General features: G+C 43.4%; 1 protein-coding gene across 5 annotated transcripts in view; it reads right to left on the bottom strand.

Annotated features, from left to right (window-relative positions):
• Nucleotides 1-24,861, bottom strand: part of LOC106595097 (phospholipid-transporting ATPase IH) — a 115,859-nt gene that overhangs the window by 68,251 nt on the left and 22,747 nt on the right. For all 5 annotated transcript variants that reach the window (XM_082969146.1, XM_082969147.1, XM_082969148.1 and 2 more), the window contains exons 2-5: nt 11,107-11,229; nt 10,781-10,870; nt 9,909-9,989; nt 7,783-7,890 (exon numbers count right to left, since the gene is read on the bottom strand). In XM_082969146.1, coding sequence (XP_082825272.1) covers nt 7,783-7,890; nt 9,909-9,989; nt 10,781-10,870; nt 11,107-11,229 — 402 coding nt within the window. The remainder of the gene's footprint in view (nt 1-7,782; nt 7,891-9,908; nt 9,990-10,780; nt 10,871-11,106; nt 11,230-24,861) is intronic.

The raw sequence follows: 24,861 nt of genomic DNA on the forward strand, positions 1-24,861 counted from the left end.
TCACAATGGCACCTCCAAGTGCTACTCAGACCTTCTGGGAGAAAAGTACCTGGCATTGAACTTGGTGGTAGTAGTTGTGTGTAATGTTTTAAGCTAAAATCCCATCATCTGCTGTCAGACATCTCACCACCTAGATTACAAGGGTTGGATTTGTGATAAACAATTTAATGTCAGCGCAAGGCATGTACAAAATCGAGTACAATGATTAGCCTCATATACATTGTCTACTGGTATCGTTTATTGATTGGAGAACATATAGCTGAACAATATGTAAACAATGTGTGCGTTAAGCTTTTCTCTGCTTCAGATGCACAATGTCAAGGGTTGCATTCCAAATGCCAATAAGGCTAATGCCATCATACTGTGGTTCCTAACTTCAGTCCTGGAGTACCCCCAACAGTACAGTTTTATTGTAGACCCAGACAAAGGTTCAACTTGTAAACTAATCATCAGGCCCTAAATAAGTTGAATCAGGTATGTTTGTAAGGGGCTACAACTAAAATGTGTACTGTTGCATTTTGCAATGTGTACTGTTGCACAAGCATTTCGCTACGCCACAAGCATTTCGCTACGCCACAAGCATTTCGCTACGCCACAAGCATTTCGCTACGCCACAAGCATTTCGCTACACCACAAGCATTTCGCTACACCCGAAATAACATCTGCTAAACACGTGTATGTGACAAATAACATTTGATTTGATTTATTGGGGGTACTCAAGGACCAGAGTTGGGAGCCCCTGCTGTAGGCCTATGACCTCATTGGATTACATGCCATTATCAGCTGCAAAATGAGTTCACATGGATATCATGAAAAAAATTGTGACAATCAAATAATGCAACACAAACACAGACAAATTAGAAACAGATTCCCTTCCCCTCTATTGCAGGATTGTGATCTGTGATTCATCAACACTAGTTCATCTTGTATTGTAGTTAAGGTAACAATGAAAACAAGTTTAAAACACTTAACTTCAAAGCATCAACAAATTCATTTCAACGTGTACAAGTAAGCCAACTCATATGTAAAGGTTAGACATTTTTGTAACATGTAGGATATTACTACTTAAACATAATTTCAGGTTTAAAAAAAAGTCAATACCGTTGGTGGCCAACCTCGCTCCACTGATCCCTGATCTACTGGGTGAGCAGACTTCTGCTCCAGGCCAGCAATAGCACACTTGATTATTAACTAATTAGGTTTGATACATTGAATCAGGTGTGTTAGTGCTGGGCTGGAACAGAACCCTGCACACCCAGCAGGGTCGGCCTGCTCCACTTGTAATACATTGTGTGACTTTTAAACTGTATCTTTGTTTATAAAATTTGCTAACATAGTTAGGCATAAATAATCCATGGTATACAAGGATTTACCCTTATTCTCTTGGGACATTCATCGGGACCTCTTCATCTGCTGACAGAAAACATCACAAAGAAACAGGCTGCATGATATTCAAATTAGACAGCACTGAATATTATGTTGCTATATCTCTCTGTCCTCATTTTATCTCACTAGGGACTGGAACTGGAGAATATTTCCACAATGTCCTCCCACAAAGGTGCCTGCCCTATCCAGAGTAGCCTACTCCCCCTCCTCTGACAGCTGAAAGTGCTAATGTTAGCTAATCCTTTCATCCTCTTCCATTGCTGTTAGCTAGCTACCTAGCTACAAATGCATTTGGAGTTACAATGATAAATACATCAAGATAACTTACTAGCTAAAATGAAGTTAGCTAGCTGGAGATATTTAATTCACTTGGTCAGCTATACAGTATGTAAAGTTATCTAGCTAGCTAACATTACGTTAGCAGCTCATTTGAGTTAGCCTGCACACAAAGTTCCTATAGCAAGCTATCTACCTAATAACAGCTACATCGTTTTTGATCATTTTCAAAATATATTTACTTACTTGCAAAGGTTCTCCCACTACCTCCGTTTTCTGTGTCCTCAGAAAAAAATTAGAATGAGCAATCTTCCAGAAGTTTCCGGTGGTAGCAAAACACAGCCAGCCATGTGGACGATTGGAGGACTTTCTCCAGACTGACTGGTCTTCTTCCAACATGGCGCCTGGTGCGGTTGCTAGGTGATTTGTGACGCAACTGCAAGCCCTCTATACTAGCTCATATACTAGCTCACATACTAGCTCACATACTAGCGATTTTATCTATCTGAATATGAAGGAACATAAATATATGGTTAGAATAGATAAACAACAGCCAATGCAGCCCAAAGGCAGTCATAATGATGTGTGGTAGACTGGAGAGTAGAAGGCCCATTACTAGGGCAGTCATAATGATGTGTGGTAGACTGGAGAGTAGAAGGCCCATTACTAGGGCAGTCATAATGATGTGTGGTAGACTGGAGAGTAGAAGGCCCATTACTAGGGCAGTCATAATGATGTGTGGTAGACTGGAGAGTAGAAGGCCCATTACTAGGGCAGTCATAATGATGTGTGGTAGACTGGAGAGTAGAAGGCCCATTACTAGGGCAGTCATAATGATGTGTGGTAGACTGGAGAGTAGAAGGCCCATTACTAGGGCAGTCATAATGATGTGTGGTAGACTGGAGAGTAGAAGGCCCATTACTAGGGCAGTCATAATGATGTGTGGTAGACTGGAGAGTAGAAGGCCCATTACTAGGGCAGTCATAATGATGTGTGGTAGACTGGAGAGTAGAAGGCCCATTACTAGGGCAGTCATAATGATGTGTGGTAGACTGGAGAGTAGAAGGCCCATTACTAGGGCAGTCATAATGATGTGGGGTAGACTGGAGAGTAGAAGGCCCATTACTAGGGCAGTCATAATGATGTGTGGTAGACTGGAGAGTAGAAGGCCCATTACTAGGGCAGTCATAATGATGTGTGGTAGACTGGAGAGTAGAAGGCCCATTACTAGGGCAGTCATAATGATGTGTGGTAGACTGGAGAGTAGAAGGCCCATTACTAGGGCAGTATAATGATGTGTGGTAGACTGGAGAGTAGAAGGCCCATTACTAGGGCAGTCATAATGATGTGTGGTAGACTGGAGAGTAGAAGGCCCATTACTAGGGCAGTATAATGATGTGTGGTAGACTGGAGAGTAGAAGGCCCATTACTAGGGCAGTCATAATGATGTGGGGTAGACTGGAGAGTAGAAGGCCCATTACTAGGGCAGTATAATGATGTGTGGTAGACTGGAGAGTAGAAGGCCCATTACTAGGGCAGTCATAATGATGTGTGGTAGACTGGAGAGTAGAAGGCCCATTACTAGGGCAGTCATAATGATGTGTGGTAGACTGGAGAGTAGAAGGCCCATTACTAGGGCAGTATAATGATGTGTGGTAGACTGGAGAGTAGAAGGCCCATTACTAGGGCAGTCATAATGATGTGTGGTAGACTGGAGAGTAGAAGGCCCATTACTAGGGCAGTCATAATGATGTGTGGTAGACTGGAGAGTAGAAGGCCCATTACTAGGGCAGTCATAATGATGTGTGGTAGACTGGAGAGTAGAAGGCCCGTTTATAGGGCAGTATAATGATGTGTGGTAGACTGGAGAGTAGAAGGCCCATTACTAGGGCAGTATAATGATGTGTGGTAGACTGGAGAGTAGAAGGCCCATTACTAGGGCAGTATAATGATGTGTGGTAGACTGGAGAGTAGAAGGCCCATTACTAGGGCAGTCATAATGATGTGTGGTAGACTGGAGAGTAGAAGGCCCATTACTAGGGCAGTCATAATGATGTGGGGTAGACTGGAGAGTAGAAGGCCCATTACTAGGGCAGTCATAATGATGTGTAGTAGACTGGAGAGTAGAAGGCCCATTACTAGGGCAGTCATAATGATGTGTGGTAGACTGGAGAGTAGAAGGCCCATTACTAGGGCAGTCATAACGATGTGTGGTAGACTGGAGAGTAGAAGGCCCATTACTAGGGCAGTCATAATGATGTGTGGTAGACTGGAGAGTAGAAGGCCCATTACTAGGGCAGTCATAATGATGTGTGGTAGACTGGAGAGTAGAAGGCCCATTACTAGGGCAGTCATAATGATGTGGGGTAGACTGGAGAGTAGAAGGCCCATTACTAGGGCAGTCATAATGATGTGTGGTAGACTGGAGAGTAGAAGGCCCATTACTAGGGCAGTCATAATGATGTGTGGTAGACTGGAGAGTAGAAGGCCCATTACTAGGGCAGTCATAATGATGTGTGGTAGACTGGAGAGTAGAAGGCCCATTACTAGGGCAGTCATAATGATGTGTGGTAGACTGGAGAGTAGAAGGCCCATTACTAGGGCAGTCATAATGATGTGTGGTAGACTGGAGAGTAGAAGGCCCATTACTAGGGCAGTATAATGATGTGTGGTAGACTGGAGAGTAGAAGGCCCATTACTAGGGCAGTCATAATGATGTGTGGTAGACTGGAGAGTAGAAGGCCCATTACTAGGGCAGTATAATGATGTGTGGTAGACTGGAGAGTAGAAGGCCCATTACTAGGGCAGTCATAATGATGTGGGGTAGACTAGAGAGTAGAAGGCCCATTACTAGGGCAGTATAATGATGTGTGGTAGACTGGAGAGTAGAAGGCCCATTACTAGGGCAGTCATAATGATGTGTGGTAGACTGGAGAGTAGAAGGCCCATTACTAGGGCAGTATAATGATGTGTGGTAGACTGGAGAGTAGAAGGCCCATTACTAGGGCAGTATAATGATGTGTGGTAGACTGGAGAGTAGAAGGCCCATTACTAGGGCAGTCATAATGATGTGGGGTAGACTGGAGAGTAGAAGGCCCATTACTAGGGCAGTCATAATGATGTGTGGTAGACTGGAGAGTAGAAGGCCCATTACTAGGGCAGTCATAATGATGTGTGGTAGACTGGAGAGTAGAAGGCCCGTTTATAAGGGCAGTAAAATGATGTGTGGTAGACTGGAGAGTAGAAGGCCCATTACAAGGGCAGTATAATGATGTGTGGTAGACTGGAGAGTAGAAGGCCCGTTTATAAGGGCAGTAAAATGATGTGTGGTAGACTGGAGAGTAGAAGGCCCATTACTAGGGCAGTCATAATGATGTGTGGTAGACTGGAGAGTAGAAGGCCCATTACTAGGGCAGTCATAATGATGTGGGGTAGACTGGAGAGTAGAAGGCCCATTACTAGGGCAGTCATAATGATGTGTGGTAGACTGGAGAGTAGAAGGCCCATTACTAGGGCAGTCATAATGATGTGTGGTAGACTGGAGAGTAGAAGGCCCATTACTAGGGCAGTCATAATGATGTGTGGTAGACTGGAGAGTAGAAGGCCCATTACTAGGGCAGTATAATGATGTGTGGTAGACTGGAGAGTAGAAGGCCCATTACTAGGGCAGTCATAATGATGTGTGGTAGACTGGAGAGTAGAAGGCCCATTACTAGGGCAGTCATAATGATGTGGGGTAGACTGGAGAGTAGAAGGCCCATTACTAGGGCAGTCATAATGATGTGTGGTAGACTGGAGAGTAGAAGGCCCATTACTAGGGCAGTCATAATGATGTGTGGTAGACTGGAGAGTAGAAGGCCCATTACTAGGGCAGTCATAATGATGTGTGGTAGACTGGAGAGTAGAAGGCCCATTACTAGGGCAGTCATAATGATGTGTGGTAGACTGGAGAGTAGAAGGCCCATTACTAGGGCAGTCATAATGATGTGTGGTAGACTGGAGAGTAGAAGGCCCATTACTAGGGCAGTATAATGATGTGTGGTAGACTGGAGAGTAGAAGGCCCATTACTAGGGCAGTCATAATGATGTGTGGTAGACTGGAGAGTAGAAGGCCCATTACTAGGGCAGTCATAATGATGTGGGGTAGACTGGAGAGTAGAAGGCCCATTACTAGGGCAGTCATAATGATGTGTGGTAGACTGGAGAGTAGAAGGCCCATTACTAGGGCAGTCATAATGATGTGTGGTAGACTGGAGAGTAGAAGGCCCATTACTAGGGCAGTCATAATGATGTGTGGTAGACTGGAGAGTAGAAGGCCCATTACTAGGGCAGTCATAATGATGTGGGGTAGACTGGAGAGTAGAAGGCCCATTACTAGGGCAGTCATAATGATGTGTGGTAGACTGGAGAGTAGAAGGCCCATTACTAGGGCAGTCATAATGATGTGTGGTAGACTGGAGAGTAGAAGGCCCATTACTAGGGCAGTCATAATGATGTGTGGTAGACTGGAGAGTAGAAGGCCCATTACTAGGGCAGTCATAATGATGTGTGGTAGACTGGAGAGTAGAAGGCCCATTACTAGGGCAGTCATAATGATGTGTGGTAGACTGGAGAGTAGAAGGCCCATTACTAGGGCAGTCATAATGATGTGTGGTAGACTGGAGAGTAGAAGGCCCATTACTAGGGCAGTCATAATGATGTGTGGTAGACTGGAGAGTAGAAGGCCCATTACTAGGGCAGTCATAATGATGTGTGGTAGACTGGAGAGTAGAAGGCCCATTACTAGGGCAGTCATAATGATGTGTGGTAGACTGGAGAGTAGAAGGCCCATTACTAGGGCAGTCATAATGATGTGTGGTAGACTGGAGAGTAGAAGGCCCATTACTAGGGCAGTCATAATGATGTGTGGTAGACTGGAGAGTAGAAGGCCCATTACTAGGGCAGTCAGAATGATGTGTGGTAGACTGGAGAGTAGAAGGCCCATTACTAGGGCAGTCAAAATGATGTGGGGTAGACTGGAGAGTAGAAGGCCCATTACTAGGGCAGTCATAATGATGTGTGGTAGACTGGAGAGTAGAAGGCCCATTACTAGGGCAGTCATAATGATGTGTGGTAGACTGGAGAGTAGAAGGCCCATTACTAGGGCAGTCATAATGATGTGTGGTAGACTGGAGAGTAGAAGGCCCATTACTAGGGCAGTCATAATGATGTGTGGTAGACTGGAGAGTAGAAGGCCCATTACTAGGGCAGTCATAATGATGTGTGGTAGACTGGAGAGTAGAAGGCCCATTACTAGGGCAGTCATAATGATGTGTGGTAGACTGGAGAGTAGAAGGCCCATTACTAGGGCAGTCATAATGATGTGTGGTAGACTGGAGAGTAGAAGGCCCATTACTAGGGCAGTCATAATGATGTGTGGTAGACTGGAGAGTAGAAGGCCCATTACTAGGGCAGTCATAATGATGTGTGGTAGACTGGAGAGTAGAAGGCCCATTACTAGGGCAGTCATAATGATGTGTGGTAGACTGGAGAGTAGAAGGCCCATTACTAGGGCAGTATAATGATGTGTGGTAGACTGGAGAGTAGAAGGCCCATTACTAGGGCAGTATAATGATGTGTGGTAGACTGGAGAGTAGAAGGCCCATTACTAGGGCAGTCATAATGATGTGGGGTAGACTGGAGAGTAGAAGGCCCATTACTAGGGCAGTCATAATGATGTGTGGTAGACTGGAGAGTAGAAGGCCCATTACTAGGGCAGTCATAATGATGTGTGGTAGACTGGAGAGTAGAAGGCCCATTACTAGGGCAGTCATAATGATGTGTGGTAGACTGGAGAGTAGAAGGCCCATTACTAGGGCAGTCATAATGATGTGTGGTAGACTGGAGAGTAGAAGGCCCATTACTAGGGCAGTCATAATGATGTGTGGTAGACTGGAGAGTAGAAGGCCCATTACTAGGGCAGTCATAATGATGTGTGGTAGACTGGAGAGTAGAAGGCCCATTACTAGGGCAGTATAATGATGTGTGGTAGACTGGAGAGTAGAAGGCCCATTACTAGGGCAGTCATAATGATGTGTGGTAGACTGGAGAGTAGAAGGCCCATTACTAGGGCAGTCATACCCGTAGCTTGTGACTCTGTGTCCTCACCACCGTCCCTTCCTTCACCACGTCCACAGGACACTCATTTATACTGCAGTCTGCCTTGTGTCTCAGCCAGTCTTCATAACCCTGGGGGAGAGAGGAAGAGGGGGAGGAAGGGAGGGGAGAAGGGGTTGAGATATACAAGGAGCAAAGGGCAGGAGAAGAAATATGTAGGGATCGTGGGAAAAAATGGAACACAGAGGAGAGAGGGCGATAGCGTCATACAAGGTCATACAGTATGTGGTATCAAATTAGTGGTAAGTTCTGTCAGCATGGTGACCTGTTTCCAGGGCCTCTACACAACATGTCATCTTGTAGGTTAATGATTGCATATGACCTGGCCTGGGCCCTGTTAGCCAGAAGAGGTTCATACATCCCTGCTGTTAGCACATCTGTCTCTAACGGAACACAGTGGAGGAAGGCTTCCAACACCAACGAACAGAGGATAAATATACAACTCATTCGGAAAGCATACAGACCCCTTGGCTTTTTCCACATTTTGTTACGTTACAGCCTTCATTTGTTTTATTCTCATCAATCTACACACAATACCCCATAATGACAAAGCAAAAACAGTTTTTTAGACATGTTTGGAAATGTATTACAAATAAAAAACTGAAATATCACATTTGCATAAGTATTCACATCCTTTACTCAGTACTTTGTTGAAACACCTTTGGCAGCGATTATAGCCTTGAGTCTTCTTGGGTATGATGCTACAAGCTTGGCATATGTATTTGGGGGAGTTTCTCCCATTCTTCTCTGCAGATCCTCTCAAGCTCTGTCCGGTTGGATGGGGAGCGTCGCTGCACAGCTATTTTCAGGTCTCCCCAGAGATGTTAGATCGGGTTCAAGTCTGGGCTCTGGCTGGGCCACTAAAGGACATTCAGAGACTTGTCCCGCAGCCACTCCTACATTGTCTTGGCTGTGTGCTTAGGGTCGTTGTCCTGTTGGAAGGTGAACCTTCACCCCAACCTGAGGTCCTGAGTGCTCTGGAGCAGGTTTTCATCAAGGATCTCTCTGTACTTGCTCCGTTCATCTTTCCCTCGATCCTGACTAGTCTCCCATTCCCTGACGCTGAAAAACATCCCCACAGCATGATGCTGCCACCACCATGCTTCACCGTAGGGAGGGTGACAGGTTTCCTCCAGACATGATGCTTGGCATTCAGGACAAAGAGTTCAATCTTGGTTTCATCAGACCAGAGAATGTTGTTTCTCATGGTCTGAGAGTCCTTTAGGTGCCTTTTGGCAAACTCCAAATGGGCTGTCATGTGCCTTTTACTGAGGAGTGGCTTCTGTCTGGCCACTCTACCATAAAGGCCTGGTTGGTGAAGTGCTGCAGAAATGGTTGTCCTTCTGGAAGGTTCTCCCATCTCCACAGAGGACCTCTAGAGCTCTGTCAGAGAGACCATCAGGTACTTGGTCACTTCCCTGACCAAGGCCCTTCTCCCCCATTGCTCAGTTTGGCTGGGCGGTCAGCTCTAGGAAGAGTCTTGGTGGTTCCAAACTTCTTCCATTTAAGAATGATGGAGGCCACCGTGTTCTTGGGGACCTTCAATGCTGCAGAAATGTTTTGGTACCATTCCCCCAGATCTGAGCCTCGACACAATCCTGTCTCGGGGCTCTACAAACAATCCCTTCAACCTCATGGCTTGGTTTTTGCTCTGACATGCACTGTCAACTGTGGGACCTTATATAGACAGGTGTGTGCCTTTCCAAATCATGTCCAATCAATTGAATTTACCACAGGTGGACTCCAATCAAGTTGTAGAAACATCTCAAGGATGATCAATGGAAACAGGATGCACCTGAGCTCAATTTCGAGTCTTATAGCAAAGGGCCTGAATACTTATGTAAATATGGTATTTCTGTTTTTCATTTTTAATACATTTCTAAAAACCTGTTTTTTCTTTGTCATTATGGTGTATTGTTTGTACATTGATGAGGGAAAAAAAGTATTTCATCAATTTTAGAATCAGGCTGTAGCGTAACAAAATGTGGAAAAAGTCACGGGGTCTGAATACTTTACGAATGCACTGTATACCATTAATTATGACATTTTGTTGAGATCAACAGATTCATTTCAGTGTGTGTGTGTCCTACCTGTTTAATGGCAGTGACGGTGATGACAAAGAATAGAGGAAGTCCGCTGGTGACGGGGCTGGTAGGCGTGTCTATGATGAGCTGAGGAGAGAGAAAAAGAGGAAGGAGGCAGGGAACGGAGGTAGAGAGGGAGGGAACAAGGAGGAGAGTAGAGCAGGAGTCAATAAATATAGTTTCATATAAATTCCAGTTCGGGGGGAGTGATGGAGCAAGACTTCAGTTTATATCTCGGCCCTCTCCACAGTATTTAACCACACCTGCATACCTAACGTCCTCCTACCCGCTGGTTACTCATAACTCATTCATTTCAGTTTAAAGGGATAGTTTGAGATTAACTTTTTATGTCTTTGTGTGCAGTTTTAATGAAGTTGAAGGTATATTCTGGCGCCATTCTACAGAATACACAAGGTTGAATTCAAGCCAGACCTCGGGGTTGTGTGTGTGTGTGTGTGTGTGTGTGTGTGTGTGTGTGTGTGTGAGTGTGTGTGTGTGTGTGTGTGTCTCAGTTTTAGAGAGCGACAGAGAAAGAGTGAGATTGCTAACATGCGTTAGAGCAATAGCTGGAAGAGTACAGGAGCAGCTAGCATGCCAAAATCTTAAACTATCCCTTCAATCATTGTAGCAAGCTGGACCGGCCACCTTAGTCTCCTCCTCATAGTGCTACTGGATGGGCTCATATCATATCTATCATGGACCATGGCCAGAGGCCCATGCGTACTTGACCAATGTAATTCCAAGCCAAATAATTAACGTTACTTCACATAGCCTACGTCTTTAACTAATCGTGTGTAACCTGAACATGTGAAACCCCAGTCTGTACAATATGTATGGTAAAATGGCCCTGATCTAACAGAGAGATGGCATATTGTCACCTGGACCAGGAAGATGAGCAGGAAATAGAAGTTGGCGATTCTTCTGAACTGTTCAAACAGGTTCTTGGGGATGAAGTTCCATAAGGTGTACTGGTAGAGAGAACACAAACTATTAACAGGCAGTCTTGAGAGAGGAACAGCAGTGTGTGTATATGTGTGTGTGTGTGTGTGTGTGTGTGTGTGGTCCAAAAGGTTGCTAACCTTAAAGGACAGAGATACTGTTAATGGAGCACAACAGGCTTGGTTATCAAGGTATCGATTTGGTTTTCAGGGGTAGGTGATGCTGTTGTTATGCCAACTGCTTGGTTGCTGTGGAGCCTGCTCACCTTGGAAGAGACAATGCGGTTGTCGGGATAACGCTGAGGGATGTAGGCATCGGCCCCCAGCGGGGGTTCTTTGTGACCGATGTATACTGTCCGGCTGTCCACCCAGTACTCCTCCCCAGCACACTGTTAGAGAATGAGGGAGAGAGAGAGAACGAGAGAAAACAGGAACATTTTACATCTGGCTATAAATTAGTAAGGAAATTATCTCAACAGAGAACAATTTTGTAATGTGTGCTACCTATATCCCCCCAGTAGAATCCCCAAATAACCCGACAGCTTCTCCATCCTAGAAGGGGAGATCAACCATTTCCAGGCCCAGGGACATGTACTAGTCTGTGGCGACCTAAATGACAGAACTGGACAAGAACCTGCCACCCTCAGCACACAGGGGGACAAACACCTACCAGGAGGTGACATCATTCCCTCCTCCATATGCCCCCTTAGACACAACTACAACAACATCACTAACAAAAATGGGTCACAACTCCTGCATCTCTGTTGGACGCTGGGTAGGTACATAGTCAATGGTAGGCTTCGAGGGGACTCCTATGGTAGGTACACCTATAGCTCATCTCTTGGCAGTAGTACTGTAGACTACATTATCAATAGAGATGCACGATATATCGGTGAACACATCGGAAACGGCCGATATTAGCTAAAAATGACAACATCGGTATTGGCCCGATGTCTAGTTTAACATCGATGTCAAAGCTACCGTGCATATCAATATAACGTAGGTACATGACGCAATGACGCCATGTAAAATTTAGCGCTACATGTGCAACACAGCATTCCTAACCTAGCCCACAATGTCTGCTGTGTGGATCGAGCAGTCAACAAGTCAAGCAGTCATTTGAAAGAGTAAGAACATTTCAGCGAGACAACTCAAAAAGCGAAATCCATTAAAGCCAAGATAATGGAATTCATTGCCCTTGACAATCAACCGTACTCTGTCACGGGTGATGTTGGCAATCGCCGACTGTTCAAACAGTTTTTCAGATGTTGCCCTACCGGAGTTACACAGTAATAGCGTCACTGCTATTAGCTTCATGACATACATACTATGGAACACCGTTTGGGTCTTTGCGTGTCAAAAAAGATACAGTAGCACTGTCAAAGCTGTACAAAAAAGTCTGAAAACACCGGCCACGAACGATGTGTTTACACTACCGCGTTGGTAATAAAGCATCATTTGTTCAACCGCAACTTCTGGGGTAGCTAGCTAGCACCAATACAACCAGCCTGAAAACAATGACTAGTAGAAACTGCAGTCATTTTCATTATTCTTAGCAATGATTTAAGAATCCTTGTGAGTAAGTATTAGCTTGGTTGCCACTTGTTGTTCGCCTATTGACATTGAACTTTAGTTCCTGAAAATAAATAGCTAGCCAACTACTTAACCCTGTTGCCCTAAGCTAACGTTATAAGCAGCCACTAGCATCTGGCTAGTGAGGTTCGATCGCACCGGGTTATGTGTTGTGAAGCTAGCCACAATAAGGATTAGCCACAATAGTGGAATTTGCGGTTTGCCTTCAAAACAAAAGTATGTCACTCACAGTGATGCAAATGAATACAAATAGTATCATTTTTATTTTGAAGGCTAACCGCAAAGTCCACTATTGTGGCTAATCCTTATTGTGGCTAGCTTCACATAGATGGGTCTTACCACCATTAATCAAATTAGAACTGTTTTATAAATGAGTGTTATTTTAGATGATGACACCAAGCTACTGAAACCGATTATGTTGTTTTGCTATGTTTTTGGGGAAGAACATTGTTTGCATCCATGAGTTAGCTAGCTTTTTAATGACCAGCACTGTAGGTGTGCGAGACAACTTTACCAGCATCATAGCATACGTATCGATGAATCGTTGTGACATATGAAATACGAGTGATAGTGTAATCAATGTGTAATAACTACGTAAAAAATGTATGAACGCGTTATATTATTATGTAACATACAGTCATATTCAGGTCCTGATTGGTCAACAAACTTATTTGACACGTCAAATAGTGTTATTTGATGTGTATCTTTTTGACATGCCAAGACCCAAACGGCGTTCCATAGAAATCCTGGTTGAGAATGAAACAAATGAACAACCAAACAGCACAGCCAGTAAGTGAAAGAAATAGGTTTTGATTATGTTTTACTGGTAATGGGGACATACGTAAACACCAACAAAATAACTTTTTGGTCAGTGCGGTGTGTGTAACCTTTATTTAACTAGGCAAGTCAGTTAAGAACAAATTCTTATTTACAATGACGGCCCGGAGGACACTGGGCCAATTGTGCACCGCCCTATGGGACTCCCAATCACAGCCAGATGTGATACAGCCTGGATTCGAACCAGGCACTGTAGTGACGCCTCTTGCACTGAGATGCAGTGCCTTAGACTGCTGCGTCCATGTGTGTGTGTTAACTATTGAACTGTACTCGAATGCTTAAAAGGCCGCTAAAATGTTAGATATCGGTTATCGGTATCGTCTTTTTTTTTTACAAGTAAATATCGGATATCGGTATCTACCAAAAATGTCATATCGGTACATCACTAATTATCACTAACCTCAACCCAGAGTCTCTCACAGTGTTCACAGTCAGTACACTGACACCCCTATCAGATCACAGCAAAATCACACTCTACTTGAACAGAGCTTTGCTCAATCACGAGACATCAAAGCCAAAGGAACTGAATAATATTAAGAAACGCTATAGAAGGAAGGAAAGTAGTGTGGAAATCTACCAAAAAACAATTAGGCAACAACAAATTCAATCACTTCTAGACAACTTCCTGAACAAAATGTTTCACTGTAATAGTGAAGGTGTAAACAGCTTCCCTATCAAATCAAAATATTTCAAGCAGACAACCTCAGAAAATTAACAATGACAAATGGTTTGAAATTGAGAAACCTATCCAACCAAAAACATAGAGACCCAGAAAACCTGAGCCTTCACTATGGTGAATCACTAAAACAATATAGAAATAGACTACGGAAAAAGAAGGAACAGGACATCAGAAAACAGCTCAATGTAATTGAAGAATCCATAGAATCTAACCACTTCTGGGAATATTGGACACACTATAAACAAAAAACAACACAAAGAATTGTCTATCCAAAACAGAGATGTATAGATAAAACACTTCTCCCCAAAAAAATTCTATAACAAAGAACAAACATCAAAAACATATACATGATCAAATACCAATCTTAGAATAACCTATTAAAGACTAATAGAACCCACTGGATTCTCTAATTACATTGAATGAACTACAGGACAAAATACAAACCCTCCAACCCCAAAAGGCCTGTGGGGTTAATGGTATCCTAAATGAAATGCTAAAATATACACACATCAAATTCCAATTGGCTATACTTAAACTCTTTAACATCATTATCAGCTCTGGCATATTCCCCAATATTTAGAACCAAGGACTGATCACCCAAATCCACAAAAGTAGAGACAAATTTGACCCCAATAACTACCGTGGAATATGTGTCAACAGCAACCTTGGGGAAATCCTCTGTATTATCATTAACAGCAGACTCGTACATTTCCTCAGTGAAAACAATGTACTGAGCAAATGTCAAATTGGCATTTTACCAAATTACCGTACGACAGACCACGCATTCACCCTGCAAACCCTAATTGACAAACAAACAAACCAAAACAAAGGCAAAGTCTTCTCATGCTTTGTTGATTTAAAAAAAAGCCTTCAACTCAATTTGGCATGAGGGCCTGCTATACAAATTGATGGAAAGTGGTGTTGGGGGAAAAATATACGACATTATAAAATCCATGTAAACAAACAACAAGTGTGTGGTTATAATTGTAAAAAACATTTATTTCCACAGGGCCGTGGGGTGATACAGGGATAAAGCATAAGCATCACCCTCTTCAACATATATATTAACGAACTGGCGAGGGCACTAGAAAAGTCTGCAGCACCCGGCCTCACCCTACTAGAATCTGAAGTCAAATGTCTACTGTTTGCTGATGACCTGGTGCTTCTGTCACCAACCAAGGAGGGCCTACAGCAGCACCTAGATATTCTGCACTGATTCTGCCAGACCTGGGCCCTGACAGTAAATCTCTGTAAGACATAAATAATGATGTTCCAAAAAAGGTCCAGTCGCCAGGACCACAAATACAAATTCCATCTATACACCGTTGCCCTAGAGCACACAAAAAACTATACATACCTCGGCCTAAACATCAGTGCCACAGGTAACTTCCACAAAGCTGTTAGCGATATGAGAGACAAGGCAAGAAGGGCCTTCTATACCATCAAAAGGAACATACAATTTAACACACCAATTAGGATCTGGCTAAAAATACTTGAATCAGTTATAGAACCCATTGCCCGTTATGGTTGTGAGGTCTGGGGTCCGCTCACCAACCAACAAAATGGGACAAAAGAATGCTGCATGCAAAAATATCTTCCCTGTACAACGTAGAACACCAAATAATGCATGCAGAGCAAAATTAGGCCGATACCTGCTAATTATCAAAATCCAGAAAAGAGCTGTTAAATTCTACAACCACCTAAAAGGCAGTGATTCCCAAACCTTCCATAACAAAGCCATCACCTACAGAGAAATGAACCTGGAGAAGAGTCCCCTAAGCAAGCTGGTCCTGGGGCTCTGTTCACAAACACAAACACAACCCACAGAGCCCCAGGACAGCAACACAATTAGACCCAACCAAATCATGAGAAAACAAAAAGATAATTACTTGACAAATTGGAAAGAATTGACAAAAAAACTGAGCAAACTAGAATGCTATTTGGTCCTAAACAGAGAGTACACAGTGGCAGAATACCTGACCACTGTGACTGACCCAAAATGAAGGAAATCTTTGACTATGTACAGACTCAGTGAGCATAGCCTTGCTATTGAGAAAGTCGACCGTAGGCAGACCTGGCTCTCAAAAGAAGACAGGCTATGTGCACACTGCTCACAAAATGAGTTGGAAACTGAGCTGTACTTCCTAACCTCCTGACAAATGTATGACAATATTAAAGACACATATTTACCTCAGATTACACAGACCCAAAAATATATATTTTTTAACGATTTTTTGATAAACTCCCATATCTACTGGGTGAAATACCACAGTGTGCCATCACAGCAGCAAGATTTGTGACCTATTGCCACAAGAAACTAAATTAGTTTAGCCACAGAAGATTTCCTATTCCGTTCCAAATGGCTTGTGAAGAACAAACACCATTGTAAATACAGCCTATATTTATGTTTATTTATTTTCCCCTTTGTACTTTAACTACTTGCACATCGTTACAACACTGTATATAGACATAATATGACATTTGAAATGTATTTATTATTTTGGAACTTGTGTAAGTTTAATGTTTACTGTACATTTTTTATTGTTTATTTCACTTTTTTTCTTTTCTATTTCATTTGCTTTGGCAATGTAAACATATGATAACCATGCCAATAAATTCCTTAAATTCAAATTGAATTGAGAGAGAGAAAAAGCGAGAGAGAGAGAGACAGAGGGATAGAGAAAGAAAGAGGGAGGAGGGAGAGGGGAGGAAGGAGAGGGAATAACAGGTTTAGTTCAGGATGTGAAATGAAAATGACCGTTCATATTGGACAAGTTCATGATCAGCAGTACCTTGTCAGTTTCAAAACATTTCCTCCTTTCCTGCCTACATGACCCAAGTTAGACAAGGAAGTTGAGCTGCCCTGAATTGAACAATGTTCCACAAAATTGTCAAAAAACAGAAGTGAAATGTCTGATGCAAACCATTGCTTCAGATTGCAGCTGTGCCATTACCACAGAAATGTCAAAGAATACACAAGGTTGAATTCAAGCCAGATCTCAGGGTTGTGTGTGTGTGTGTCTCAGTTTTAGAGAGAGTAACAGAGAAAGAGTGAGAAGGGGGAGTGAGGGGAGCAGATTGTGTTTTTGTGCAGCAGCCCACACATACTGTGTGATCTCTCCCCCACAGGGGGTGCTTCCTCCCTGGCCTGGCAGAGCCCTGTACACTGGGTGGCTCTGGAACTCTCTCCAGGAAACAGATAAAGTCTAAAATTAAACAAAATACTGGAGACGGAAATAGAGAGCATTGTATTGCACATTACATTTTACACATTTACAACATGTTTTTTCCATTTGGTTTTACAGAGTTTACAATTGTCTCTTATCACTGCAAAAGCCCAGTGCTCCAGTGTGGACATTTAGCAGAATGTTCTGGTACCAACGCTGTGGTGTGTTAGTTAGCTCTAAGCCTTCCAAACCAACATGTCAGTCCCCTGACAGTGGTAAAACATTCCAATAACAAATACTAGAAAAAGCACCTCCGTAACTTTAGTCATCCAACCAGCGATATCCACTCACTGATTCTCATAACATCTTCTCAGAACATCTTGAATGTAATGACTGATATAAACCAGCTGATCTGACTAACCAAAGGCAGCGTGAGAGCTCACATTTCTCTGCCATTGATTACATTCTATAATAGGTCAGAACATAGAATTAGAATTCTATGGATGAAACCACAATAGGTTGATAAGGTCTAAAAACATTTGATGCTAATTGTGATACTGGCTGCCATTACTGCCTCTGCGCTGTCTCTCTCCCAGGGGTAAAGTCCATGACAGGGCAGCCCAGTCCAGGCTGATCAACAGGCATTACTGCCTCTGCGCTGTCTCTCTCCCAGGGGTAAAGTCCATGACAGGGCAGCCCAGTCCAGGCTGATCAACAGGCATTACTGCCTCTGCGCTGTCTCTCTCCCAGGGGTAAAGTCCATGACAGGGCAGCCCAGTCCAGGCTGATCAACAGGCATTACTGCCTCTGCGCTGTCTCTCTCCCAGGGGTAAAGTCCATGACAGGGCAGCCCAGTCCAGGCTGATCAACAGGCATTACTGCCTCTGCGCTGTCTCTCTCCCAGGGGTAAAGTCCATGACAGGGCAGCCCAGTCCAGGCTGATCAACAGGCATTACTGCCTCTGCGCTGTCTCTCTCCCAGGGGTAAAGTCCATGACAGGGCAGCCCAGTCCAGGCTGATCAACAGGCATTACTGCCTCTGCGCTGTCTCTCTCCCAGGGGTAAAGTCCATGACAGGGCAGCCCAGTCCAGGCTGATCAACAGGCATTTGGCAGCCAGTTATAAATAGTCACTTAGCCAACAGAGAGTCAGCCGACTTTGGACCGCTGAACAACAACAAAAAACACAAGAGGAATACCATGACCCAGAGAGAGAGAGCGAGCGAGAGAGAGAGATAGGATAGAGAGCGCGAGCGAACGCGAAATAGGATAGAGAGCGAGCGAGAGAGATAGGATATAGAGTGAGAGAGCACGAGAGATAGGATAGAGAGTGAGAGAGCGAGCGAGAGATAGGATAGAGAGCGAGAGCGAGCGAGAGATAGGATAGAGAACGAGAGCGAGCGAGAGAGATAGGATAGAGAGCGAGCGAGAGAGATAGGATAGAGAGTTAGAGAGAGAGCGAGAGAGATAGGATAGAGATTTAGAGAGCGAGCGAGAGAGAGAGATAGGATAGAGAGCGAGCACGAGAGAGCGCGTGAGAGATAGGATAGAGTGAGAAAGCGAGCGAGAGAGATAGGATAGATAAAATAGAGAGCGAGAGAGCGAGAGGATAGATAGGATAGAGAGAGAGAGAGCGTGAGAGAGCATAGAGAATGAGAGAGCGAGCGAGAGCGAGTGAGATAGGATAGAGCGCGAGAGAGCATAGAGAATGAGAGAGCGAGCGAGAGCGAGTGAGATAGGATAGAGCGCGAGAGGATAGATAGGATAGAGAGCAAGTGAGAGCGAGAGAGAAAGAGAGTGAGAGAGAAAGAGAGAGAGAGAAAGAGAGTGAGAGAGAAAGAGCCACAACTGTCAGTAAGAGTGTCCATGATTGAGTCTTTAAATGAAGAGATTGAGATAAAACTGTCCAGTTTGAGTGTTTGTTGCAGCTCGTTCCAGTCGGAAAAGCCACCCTTTGCCTTGATGACAGCTTTGCACACTCTTGGCATAGACAAACACACACAAATGTATGGTAAATAATGCAAGCAACTTTCATTTCTCTGAACAGGGGGAAAAACAACCAGTTTCACAGGGAACTCCAGGCAACAGCTCCATACAACTGGTCAGACATTGAGAACTGATACTGTATACTTGGGGTGGGATTGGTGTGGGGTGTGGGGGGGTCCGTGGGTGACTAGTAATCATTGTATTGGATTCCTCATGTCTTACTCATTGTTAGGAAGAATTATGGTCCAAATCAGATGATGGGTATTATATTTATTGAAGATTATATGAATCCTACATATTAAAATGGCCAATTTGAGTACAATCAATTAGTTTAATTTCTCAGAGATCAAATTATATCTCAACAAAAATAATGTTTCAAGAATGCTAATGTTATCTGTTTCTAACTACAGAAACAACTTCAGATGGGGGGGTGTCATGGCTTGTTGAAATGACATGGAATGACCCTTGGGTAAGCTGATCCTACAGTACCGTAAATTCCGGACTATAAGCCGCAACTTTTTTCCCACGCTTTGAACCTCGCGGCTTAAACAATGATGGATTTTTTTTTATATGGATTTTTCCCGCTTTCAAATTTTTTTTCTACAAAAAAACATTCTGTGACGTGCTCAGTTTTTTGGCGGCATGAAGCTTTCGGCATGAAGCTTTAGACCAATGAAATTGCCGAACGGGTTAAGGTCAAACAACTTTTTTGTTTACTGTTTAGATTAAATCGAGCGCTCTCAAACTTCCCATCATTCTGATTACGGTAGTCATTTTGTCACCCTCATCATGGCAAAGACACGGAGAAATGCATATGATGCAGCTTTCAAGTTGAAGGCGATTGATCTGGCTGTTGGAAAAGGAAATAGAGCTGCTGCACGGGAGCTTGGTCTTAATGAGTCGATGATAAGACGTTGGAAACAGCAGCGTGAGGAATTGACTCAGTGCAAAAAGACAACTAAAGCTTTCAGAGGGAAGAAAAGCAGATGGCCCGAACTAGAAAATGAGCTGGAAGACTGGGTCAACACACAGAGAGCAGACGGCCGAGGTGTTGCGGCTTCTAGACACGTGCGGCTTATTTATGTTCAAAATAAATAAACATTTAAATTCAGTGGGTGTGGCTTATATTCAGTTGCGCTCAATAGTCCGGAAATTACGGTAGATCTGATCCTAGATCTGGACAACCGACTCCAGGAGGGGACTGAGAATGTGGGTCGGGGTCTTATCTGATCTCTGTTGTGGTTTATCCCATCCATGTCACATCAGAGTATGACCACATGACCTGTGGTAGGATCTAGCGATGATGTAACACCATCTTTATATAGAGACAGACCTCTTTAGTTATTAATAAAACACATCAAAACAATATGTTGCCACACTGTCTCTGTCCGTAGGTCTCTTCTCATCAGCAGAAAAAGGGTAGGACGGTTTGATAGGGATCAGAACGGATTACTGATCAGACAGCTGCAGACTGTAAAGCTTTCCTTCTCTCACACAGTCACATTTACAGAACTGACAGGGAGAGGATTGGAGAGGAGAGGAAGGAAAGGGATGGGAATGGAGGCGTGGGGTGTGGGGGAGATTCGTGGGTGACTAGTAATCATTGTATTGGATTCCTCATTTCTTACTCATTGTTAGGAAGAATTATGGTCCAAATCAGATGTTAGGTACTAAATTCAGCAAAAAAAGAAACGTCCCTTTTTCAGGACCCTGTCTTTCAAAGATAATTCGTAAAACTCCAAATAACTTCACAGGTCTTCATTGTAAAGGGTTTAAACACTGTTTCATAAACAATTCATGAACATGCACCTGTGGAACGGTCGTTAAGACACTAACAGCTTACAGATGGTAGGCAATTAAGGTCACAGTTATGAAAACTTAGGACACTAAAGAGGCCTTTCTACTGACTCTGAAAAACACAAAGAAAGATGCCCAGGGTCCCTGCTCATCTGCGTGAACGTGCCTTAGGCATGCTGCAAGGAGGCATGAGGAGTGCAGATGTGGCCAGGGCAATAAATTGCAATGTCCGTACTGTGAGACGCAAAAGACAGCACTACAGGGAGACAGGACAGACAGCTGATCGTCCTCGCAGTGGCAGACCACGTGTAACAACACCTGTACAGGATCGGTACATCCGAACATCACACCTGCGGGGGGACAGGTACAGGATGGCAACAACAACGGCCCGAGTTACACCAGGAACGCACAATCCCTCCATCAGTGCTGACTGTCCGCAATAGGCTGAGAGAGGCTGGACTGAGGGCTTGTAGGCCTGTTGTAAGGCAGGTCCTCACCAGACATCCCCGGCAACAACATCGCCTATGGGCACAAACCCACCGTCGCTGGACCAGACAGGACTGGCAAAAAGTGTTGTTCACTGATGAATCACGGTTTTCGGATTCTCGTTTATCATCGAAGGAATGAGAGTTACACCGAGGCCTGTATTCTGGAGCGGGATTGATTTGGAGGTGGAGGGTCCGTCATGGTCTAGGGCGGTGTGTCACAGCATCATCGGACTGAGCTTGTTGTCATTGCAGGCAATCTCAACACTGTGCGTTACAGGGAAGACATCATCCTCCCTCATGTGGTACCCTTCCTGCAGGCTCATCCTGACATGACCCTCCAGCATGACAATACCACAAGCCATACTGCTCGTTCTGTGCGTGATTTCCTGCAAGACAGGAATGTCAGTGCTCTGCCATGGCCAGCGAAGAGCCCGGATCTCAATCCCATTGAGCAAGTCTGGGACCTGTTGGATCGGAGGGTGAGGGCTAGGGCCATTCCCCCCATAAATGTCCGGGTTCTTCGCTGGCCATGGCAGGTGCCTTGGTGGAAGAGTGGGGTAACATCTCACAGCAAGAACTGGCAAATCTGGTGCAGTCCATGAGGAGGAGATGCACTGCAGTACTTAATGCAGCAAGGAGAGGCGTCACAAAAACCAGAAATACAGCTAAATTTAATCACTAACTTTTGATGATCTTCATCAGATAGCACTCATAGGATTTCATGTTACACAATACATTTATGTTTTGCTCGAATAAGTTCATATTTCTATCCAAAAATCCCATTTTACATTGGCGTGTAATGTTCAGAAATGTTTTGCCTCCCAAAACTTCCGGTGAATGAGCACATCAATTTACAGAAATACTCATCATAAACGTTGATAAAATATACAAATGTTATTCAAAGAATTATACATGCACTTCTCCTTAAAACCTGTTGGGGCTAGGGGGCAGTATTGAGAACTTTGAAAAAAATATGTGCCCATTTGTAACTGCCTCCTACACCAACTCAGAAGCTAGGATATGCATATTATTAACAGATTTGGATAGAAAACACTCTGAATTTTCTAAAACTGTTTGAATGGTGTCTGTAAGTATAACAAAACTCATATGGCAGGCAAAAACCTGAGAAAAATACAACCAGGAAATGAGAATTTTGTGGCTGTACTCTTTTCGAGTCATTGCTAATAGATCACACAGTGACAAAGGATTCATTTCGCACTTCCTACGGCTTCCACTAGATGTCAACACTCTTTATAAAGTTGTTTGAAGCGTCTATGATGAACAGGGACCGGATGAGAATGAAGAGAAGTTGACGTCCCTGGGATGTCGTCACTTCATTATTGCGCGTTCATGTGAGGCGAGACATTTTTCAAAAACGTTTTTCAAGACACAGGAGAGGTCGGGTTGAAATATTACTGATGTTTCACGTTAAAAATGGCCCTAAAGATTGATGCTAAACAACGTCTGACATGTTTAAACGAACATAAATAGATTTTTTTTTTTACTTTTCGTCGTGACTTTTCCCCCCCCGCCCTACTTTTGAGTAGCCTACCGAAGCGCTAACAACATGGAACAACTTGGAGTTATTTGGACATAAATTATGAACTTTGTCGAAAGAAACCACATTTGTTGTGGACCTGGAATTCCTGGAAGTGCCTTCTGATGGAGATAATCAAAGGTATGGGATTATTTACAATAGTATTATTGATATTAGATGGTGCTAACCTGTATATCCTAGCCTATTGTTCTTAGCATAGTACCCCGTTTATTGCAAAGTGTGATTTCCCAGTAAAGTTATTTTGAAATCTGGCAATGCGGTAGCATTTATGAGATGTTAATCTATAATTCTTTGAATGACAATATTATAATTTACCAATGTTTTCGAATAGTAATTTTGTAAATTGTAACGCTGATTCACCGGAAGCGTTTGAGGGGGAAAAAAATCTGATTTTCACCGCCTCTGTAAAATAATTTTGAATATAAATATGAACTTGATGGAACAAAAAATGCATGTATTGTATAACATAATGTCCTAGCAGTGTCATCTGATGATGATTGTCAAAGGTTAGTGCATAATTTTAGCTGGTTATCTGCTTTTGGTGACGCCTGTCTTTGAATTGACAAAACATTACACACAGCTATTTTCAATGTACTCTCCTAACATAGCCTAACTTTATGCTTTCGCCGTAAAGCCTCTTTGAAATCGGACAATGTGGTTGGATTTAGGAGATAATAGTTGATTGTTTGAGAAATTGAAATTATTAGATTCTTGCAGTTTTGAATTTCCCGCCATGGTCTCTTGACAATAAATCCCAATACCGGGATTAGAGCGGGAAGGGGTCCCCAACAGGTTAATGCAACCGCTGTGTCAGATTTCAAAAAAGCTTTACGGCGAAAGCAAACTTTGCAGTAATCTGAGTACAGCGCTCAGACATCAAAACAAGCCATACCTGCCATTTTGGAGTCAACAGAAGTCACAAATAACATTATAAATATTCACTTACCTTTGATGATCTTCATTGGAATGCACTCCCAGGAATCTCAGTTCCACAATAAATGTTTGTTTTGTTCGATAAAGTTAATCTTTATGTCCAAATACTTCCATTTTGTTCGCGCGTTCAGTCGAGTAATCCAAATGCACTGTGCTCGCACAGTAAGTTCAGACGAATAGTCTAAAAGGTATATTACAGTTCGTAGAAACATGTCAAACGATGTATAGAATCAATATTTAGGATGTTTTTATCATAAATCTTCCATAATATTCCAACCGGACGATTCCTTTGTCTTCAGAAATGAAAAGGAACACACCTAACTCTCACGGGAGTGCGCGTGATTGCGCTCATGTCATTTTCTTAGTCATCTGATTCCAAGCGCTCTTATTCTCTCCCCATTCACAGTAGAAGCATGAAACAACGTTCTAAAGACTGTTGACATCTAGTGGAAGCCTTAGGACGTGCAAAATGACCCCACAGACACTGTATATTGGATAGGGAATCACTTGAAAAACTACAAACCTCAGATTTCCACACTTCCTGGTTGGATCTTTTCTCAGGTCTTTGCGTGCCATATGAGTTCTGTTATACTCACAGACATCATTCAAACAGTTTTAGAAACTTCAGAGTGTTTTCTATCCAAATCTACTAATGATATGCATATCCTACCTTCTGGGCCTGAGTAGCAGGCAGTTTACTACGGGCACGCTTTTCATCCGGACGTCAAAATACTGCCCCCTACCCAAGAGAGGTTAAGTTTGCTGAAAATAAACGCAGTTGACAGTGAGAGGACGCTTCTTTTTTCGCTGAGTTTATATTTATTGAAGACTATATGAATCCTATAAATAAAAAATGGCCATTCATTTCTCAGAGATCAAATTATATTTCAGGAAAATACTGTTTCAGTAATGCTAATCTTATCTAACTACAGAAACGATTTCAGAACAATCTGAGATGGTGGGTGTTGAATTCCTCTTTCTTGTT

Source organism: Salmo salar, chromosome 25, assembly GCF_965601325.2.
Source record: "Salmo salar chromosome 25, fSalSal1, whole genome shotgun sequence".
Lineage (NCBI taxonomy): Eukaryota > Metazoa > Chordata > Actinopteri > Salmoniformes > Salmonidae > Salmo > Salmo salar.